Here is a 7,171-nt window from a genome sequence, read left to right as displayed (position 1 = left end):
AACAATTCCCAACTTGCACAAATGGGAAATATCCCAGAGGTACTGACACACCCATTTTATATAGGCTTTAGCGCAATTGCTGTAAAACATTTTGTGGTTCTCGGGGTCAGGAGAAACAGAAGTTTTCAGGCTGGTTCTCCTTCTTTAAATGAAGGCTTTCCTAATAATACTTGAAAGTCAAGTCCGGTTTATTAATGGAGCACATTCAAAATAGTTGTTGACCTAAGTGCAGTAAAAGCCAAATAACATGACAACAGACTATAAAACAAAATTTAAAACTTAAAATTTTAAACGTTTAAAAGACAATAAAATAGATACATAAGACCAGGAAAAGGGCTGAGACAAGCAGTTAACTCTCAACTCTGAGTTAAACCCCAGAGAGTAATAACAAAAAGATAGACAGGATATAAAAAACAGGTACTGAAAGGGCTTTTTCACTTGATTTTCACTTGAAATATGCTCAAATCATAACTTAGTGATGAACTTAGGGGCAAATTCTCCCATGTGCGTAAGTAAAAAAAATTCCAGCCTGCCCACATTCTGCCCTTGACTACGGCAAAATTCGGGCGTTTCTTATAAACAACTGTTCTGCCACTGATTTACGCACTTCCAGCTAAGCACTTCTAAGGGCTGTATTAAGGTCGAGCACTTTTTTTGACTTACGTACCCTTACACACTTACTTGGGGGAATTTGCCCCACAGTGAATTAATCAATAGTCAATTACTTAGAAAAACAGGCAAGTAAGTAGAAGCAAAATCCTCTGTCTCTGGCTTATAATTCCCATCAACAGTAATCACAAATATCTTAGATTTGTTTTGGAGGGTGGGCTTTTTATGCCTTTAATGAGACAGGACGGTGGAGATTGACAGGAGGAGAGTAGGAGAGGGAGTCGGGGACGGATCCGGAAGGAACCGTGGGGCGGGAATCGAACCTGGGTCGCTGGCGTATGGTGCAGGTGCCCCAGCCAGTCACGCCACGGCTGGGGCCTATAACGTTGTAGTAGAAATCCATCCCTTCTGGCCAGTTGATAAGCAGAAAATTTAGCTCATGACTGCGACCAAAATTCACTGTTAAAAACTGTGCTGAAAACAAAGTCTGAAAACAAAGTCTTCAGACAGGCCGCGTTTGATGCAAAAATGGTTTATTTTTGCCAGTAAAACACCAACAACATAAACCAGAGTGTTCCCGGGATCGGACTGAAGATCAAGTCACACATCAGTACGTATACCCCTCCTGAGATACCGAGACAGCAAATACCTAACCCACAGGTGGTGCTTGGATAAGAAAAGTCTGGAGCTATCTGTCTATCTTTTGATGGTCAGCACTAATGCTCCCAGAGGTAATCTTTTTTAGTCATAAGCAGCACTAGGGTCAAGTGCTCACTCAGTTCATGCTCTAGACTAGAGCATGGATTTATGATTTATGATGATTTATTTGGATCCCCATTAGCTGATGCAGAAAACATCAGCTACTCTTCCTGGGGTCCACACAGAACTTGCTGACTTGTTGCTGACCTTGTTGAGGTTTAAGATCCTGCATTAAAACAACACAATGTATTTATTTTACCATGAATACTGGCATCGCAATATGTCTTTTCCCAACCAGAAACATAACATTTTCTGTTGTTGATGAAGAGGGTACTCCCTTAGTGCTAAATGGTTGAAAAAATTGGAAATGGACAAAAAGGAATGACTACATTGTGTTATTTACTGACATTGCCATATTAGTGGAGTTTAAATGTACAGTACTTGTATTTGTGTCACATCACTGTCATCAATAGCTCTGACATCCCTAAAGCTTTATGGCTTATTTTGAGTGTGTCTTTTGATGTGCTGTAAGGTGGACCTTTTGCCTGAACCTTTGTCCACAGCGAAGACATTTGAAAGGCCTCTGTCCAGTGTGAATTTGCATGTGCCTCTCTAAATTACCGGCAACAGAAAAACTATGTCCACACTCTTTGCAGTGAAAGAGTTTGTCCACATTGTGGGATCTCTCATGTGTATAAGATGCTGTGTATGAAGCATAAGACTTTCCACACACTTTGCAACCATATGGCTTCTCTCCTGTATGTATTCTCTCATGCGTTACAGCAGCAACTTTGGTAGAAAAACCTTTCTCACAGTGAGAACACTTGTATGGCTTCTCTCCACTGTGTATTCGTTTGTGTGTATTAAATGTTGTCTTACTTCCAAAACTCTTTCCACACTCTGTGCAGTAGTAGGGCTTGGTGTGAGAATTTTTATGTTTCCAGAGAATTGCTTTAGAGCTAAAGGCCTTTCCACACTCTTGGCATTCAAATGGCTTCTCACCAGTGTGGAGTCTTAGGTGGTTGCGCAGTCCACCGGCAATGGCAAAACTTTTGCCACAATCTTTGCAGTAGTGCGTCTTCTCTACAGGATGCATTTCCTTCATGTGTCCGCGATATTCCTCTTTGTTATTGTAACCCTTTCCACATTTTGGACAAGGATAAATGAAAAACGGTTGTTGCTGCAGCTGCACTAAATCAGGCTTCCTTTCAGGGAATCTTGTTTGCCGTAGCTTAAGGTGTCTTACTTTAGTTCCTCTGTGATGCCAATTGTTCTCGTAATCACCTGTAAAAAAAATCAAGTTAAACCATTAATTTCACTAACTAGTTTCCTCTCTTACACTTAGATATAACATCTGTTATTGTTTTATTTTCAATGTTTTTATGTGTTATCATTTTGTTACATATTGTATCTTCAGATTATATACCTCAGATACTTTATTTTTATGTCTCTATCTGACATGGCCATCTAAAGGAGAATTTGGTCAAGATGTACCGGTACTCACAAAACAGTTTTGTACTAGTCCTCTCCGTATTAGGAAATTGCTGCACACTTCTTTCATATGACAAATAAATGTAATGTTTCAACAATGAATTATGTCAAGTAATCTAGGCAACGTTTTAATCAAGTCTAGAGTCTGGTTTTAAAGTCCAAGTCAAAGTAATTTTTAAGTTTGTCAAGTCAGGCCTGAACTCATCAAAACAATGACTTGATGCTGACTCGAGTACCTGACCGACCCTGACCCTGACCGATGTTAAGTATACAGTATTTGGTTTATTTATGATTTGCCTGAAGGCCTATATAAGAAATACTCACGAGAACATGCATTTTGAGGTCCCTCTTTTTCGGCTTTTATTTGCTGACCACCGACATTAAGATTTGGAGTCTCCAAGTTGTGTATCATGTACAGGGAAATCTGTCCCAAGGGATTATAGACAGAGGAACTAATTTTCTGTGTCTGATTAAGATGTCTTTCTTTAACTCCTTTGCGTTGCCAATCCTTTTCGCCATCACCTGTAAAAACATATATTTTTTCACAATTTAAAATGATTTCTTAAGGTTTTAATAAAGCATCTGTGTCATAGAAGCGTGAATGGGAGAATTTGTGTAACTGAAAAGTATGTAACTGGTCAGAGTATGTAAAAAAGGACTTATGCATGAATCAGAGAATTCAGCCCTTAATTAGTGAATTAATCAATAGTCAATTACTTAGTAAAATAGGTAAGTAAGGCGAAATCATTTGTAGTAGTAATCACAAATCACATTTTTTTAAACAATCGGCATCGACCGATGTCTGAATATTAATAGGCAGGTGAATCTGTAGGTAGCCCAGTGATGTTGTTGCTGTGGAACACATTAAGTTTGTCACGTCAGGTCTGAACGAAATTGTGACTTGATTCGACTCTAAATGTAGCGCAAAGCGGTACAAAATATGACAGCTGCTCCGTCCTGCACATTCTCTCCAAAAATATATCATGCTTGCCAATTTGTCTCCATCTTCTAGTCCACCCCCTACTCTTGCAACTTTTGTGTATGTAAATGAGTATGTGCATAGTGTGTGTTTGTTTTTGTGTATACTATATGTGTGCTTCTGTGTGTGTGTGTGTGTTGTGTATGTGGGGGGTAATGGGGTGTGTGTGTGTGTGTGTGTGTGTATTTATCTGTGTTTGTGTGTGTGTGTGTGTGTGTGTGTGTGTGTGTGTGTGTGTGTGTGTGTGTGTGTGTGTGCATATGCCTGCTTGCCTGCATATGTGTGTGTTTTTTATGTGTGTGCGTCTGGGTGTGTTTACTGTGTGTGTGTATGTGTGTGTGTGGGTTTGCATCAAAAATACTCACGTGAACATAACTTTTGAGGTCCCTCTTCTTCAATCTTTATTTGCTGACCACCGGCATTAAGCTTTGAAGTCTCCAAGATTGATGTCTGTGTCTGATTAAGATGTCTTTCTTTAACTCCTTTGTGTTGCCAATCCTTTTCGCCATGACCTGTAAAAAGATATAATTTTTCACAATTTAAAATGATTTCTTAAGGTTGAGTCCGAGTATTAACAGGCAGGTGAATCTGCAGGTAGCCCAGTGTTGTTGTTGCTGTGGAACATGCTAAGTTTGTCAAGTCAAATCTGAACAAAACTGTGACTTGATTCCATCTCTATGTACCACATGGTACGAAATATGACTGCCGCTCAGTCCTGCACATTCTCTCCGCAAAAATAAATCATGCTTGTCAATTTGTCTCCATCTTCTGCTCTTGCAACTTTTGTGTATGTAACAGGTGTGTACGGCTTGTGTTCATAGTGTGTGTTTGTTGTTGTCCGGCCATCTACAGGCCGATTGGTGTACAGTCACTAAATGTACACATACTATTAATTTATTGCATGCCCCCCCCCCATCCCCATGTCAGCCAGAGATACCTGCGATTACAATGCCTTTTTTTTGCTTTTTCCTTTTTTAACTAGGCAGCCCGGTCTTTCAGTGTCCCAGGAATCGTTGACACAAAATTACTGAGAGAAAAACAAAATACAGAAGAAAAAAAAACTGACTAAACCTAACCAAGCTTCGCTTGAGGCGGTCAGGTCATAGTAATGTGACGAGTCCATATCTGGACTAGTAGTATTTATTTTACCCTTTATTCCTCACATTGGTGCATTTCTGATTTGCCTGCATCAAAAATACTCACGTGAACATGAATTTTGAGGTCCCTCTTCTTCAGTCTTTATTTGCTGACCACCGGCATTAAGCTTTGGAGTCTCCAAACTGTTTATCATGTACAGTGAATAGCCATTCATCACCAACAATGATAATGGTCCCAAGGAAATAGAGACAGAGGAATTCATGTTCTGGGTCTGGGAAGAGAAAAGTTATAATACAATCACACAAGCATTCTACAGTTTTATAGCACAATTGCAAATGTATGCTATATATGGGATCTGAACCTCTAAAGACATACTGTAGCTTTCAGTATAAATGGGACAAGTGTTTGAAGGTTACCGTTGCCTATATTGCAACATGATGCAACATAATGTTGATTTCACACCTCCACGTGTGACATCTAATTTTTAGTCTTCTACCTACTACTCAAGACAAGCAACTACCAATTTAATGTAATTATACAGCAGTGCTACAATAAAGAATATGCTAACCCACACTGACAAATTAATGCTGAGATTCAATAAAGGAGATGCAGCTAACTTACACTGACAATTTGTTTATGACAATTATTATGAAAACTAGATGTACCGCATACTGGTACAAAATATGAGCGCCGCACAGTCCTGCACACGCTCCGCAAGTCCCGCCCACTCCACTCCTACTCCATCTATGTGTGCGTTCGTGTGTGTGCATGTGTGTCTTGCATTGTGCATTGTATGGCCCCCCAAGAAACTTGCCATGTATTCAGAGGGTGTCATACTGATCATATACTTCAAATTTTGTGCAGTTTTGAACATGCCATTCAAAGATACCTGCGATTACAACTAATTTTTACACCTCATTTTTGCTTTTTCCTTTTTAAATCAGAAATGAGAACATTGGAAAAAGTTATGTAATGTTGCATTTTTGTTGACATATTAGATGCAGAAGTATTATTGGAAATATTTTCATCATTCCATTCATCAGCAAATATTGTTACTAGGCCTAGAAATCAATCAGGCTATAAATGGTATATGAACATACCCCTCTGAAAATACCCTAAGCATATAGATAGAAATTAAACTGGGACATTTGGTGTGTGCCAAATGTTTGAGATTGAGAGTGTTGTTGGTCTTATTGTGAGCACATAGTAGCCTATGGATTAATGGATGAAACTTTACCTTCTAATACATTGTCTATATGTTACTGTTCTGTCATTATAAGTCACATATTCAGACAGTGTCCACACCAATTAGTTGCTTATGAAGGATTTATCCAGAATAAAGGGCCTATTGATTAAGAATAAGACATTGTTTGCTTATTACCTAATACTGTACATGTGAAATCATGCTTAATAAAGACTTTGTTGGGCTACACGCATAAACGTACACATATGAATAGTTCAAATGTATTCCCTAAACTAAAATATTAGTTATAGGCTTATGGGAATTGGACAAGATTGTGGTTTATAACCTACCATTTAGCAATTATTTTTGCTAGAAAAGACCATCCTTAATATTGTTTACAGTAGGCCTATAATATTCTCTTATCACTTATCACTTCAGCCATGAAGGTTAATTCAGTGTGGTTTATCCATGTAGGCTATAGCCATGTTAAGTAACGTTTGTGGAAATGTTTATGAGCCAATAACAATTCTACTGTAGGCCTATTACATTTTTTGCAGATTTGACTCATGGGCTGACTGAATAAATGTAATTTCACTTTCACTACTGTTGCAGGATATTACAAGCCCAGATGAATGCCCGTCTCCGAATGCGCTGTATGGTTACACTGTGAATTTAAACAATAGCATAAAGACCACTTTGTCTAATAATCTAATATGAATGTGTTGAATATATCTAACATAGTTGCACAATGATATGAAGCACTTATCCAAGTAGACAACACCGCCCTCGAGTTATATCAAGAACATTTAAATGAAACACCCGCAAGTGTCCACATGAGGATAGGCGAGCGATTGCACGCGATTCGTGCAGCGCAAATGGATCAAAATACCGTAGCCTATGCCTACTGTCTAATTTGTCAAACCAAATGGTTGTACAAATACAAATGTCCTTGGGGGAATACGCACGATTTATCCTAGTTCTTGCATTGCATCCCCGAAAGTCGCTCTGGCGCTGCTGCAGCCTGTAGCCTGTAAGCATTTGGTGATGTCACATGTGAGATATAAAACACCTACCGTAGGCTACTGAATAAGATAGGCTTACTCAAACATGCA

General features: G+C 38.9%; 1 protein-coding gene across 1 annotated transcript; it reads right to left on the bottom strand.

Moving 5' to 3' along the window:
* Positions 1-824: 824 nt before the first annotated feature.
* Positions 825-5,631, bottom strand: LOC121681812 (zinc finger protein 501-like). Its single transcript, XM_042061751.1, has 4 exons — positions 4,982-5,631; positions 4,144-4,290; positions 3,124-3,321; positions 825-2,592 (listed from the first exon to the last, which is right to left on the bottom strand). Exons 1-4 carry the CDS (start codon positions 5,136-5,138, stop codon positions 1,808-1,810), a joined length of 1,287 nt encoding a protein of 428 aa, XP_041917685.1. The 5' UTR covers positions 5,139-5,631; the 3' UTR covers positions 825-1,807.
* Between the last annotated feature and the right edge of the window lie 1,540 nt (positions 5,632-7,171).

This window comes from Alosa sapidissima, chromosome 14 (assembly GCF_018492685.1).
Source record: "Alosa sapidissima isolate fAloSap1 chromosome 14, fAloSap1.pri, whole genome shotgun sequence".
In the NCBI taxonomy this organism is placed as follows: domain Eukaryota; kingdom Metazoa; phylum Chordata; class Actinopteri; order Clupeiformes; family Clupeidae; genus Alosa; species Alosa sapidissima.
Note: the sequence above shows the minus strand (reverse complement) of the source record. Positions and strands in the feature narration are given on the sequence as shown.

Bases quoted from the DNA above. Each gene is read 5' to 3' on its own strand.
- LOC121681812 (XM_042061751.1), bottom strand. From the start codon at position 5,138: ATGAATTCCTCTGTCTCTATTTCCTTGGGACCATTATCATTGTTGGTG. The intron at 3,322-4,143 runs GTGAGTATTTTT...ATGTTTTTACAG, and splicing joins ACCTCAAAAGTTATGTTCAC to GTGATGGCGAAAAGGATTGG. The intron at 2,593-3,123 runs GTGAGTATTTCT...TTTTTTTTACAG, and splicing joins ACCTCAAAATGCATGTTCTC to GTGATTACGAGAACAATTGG.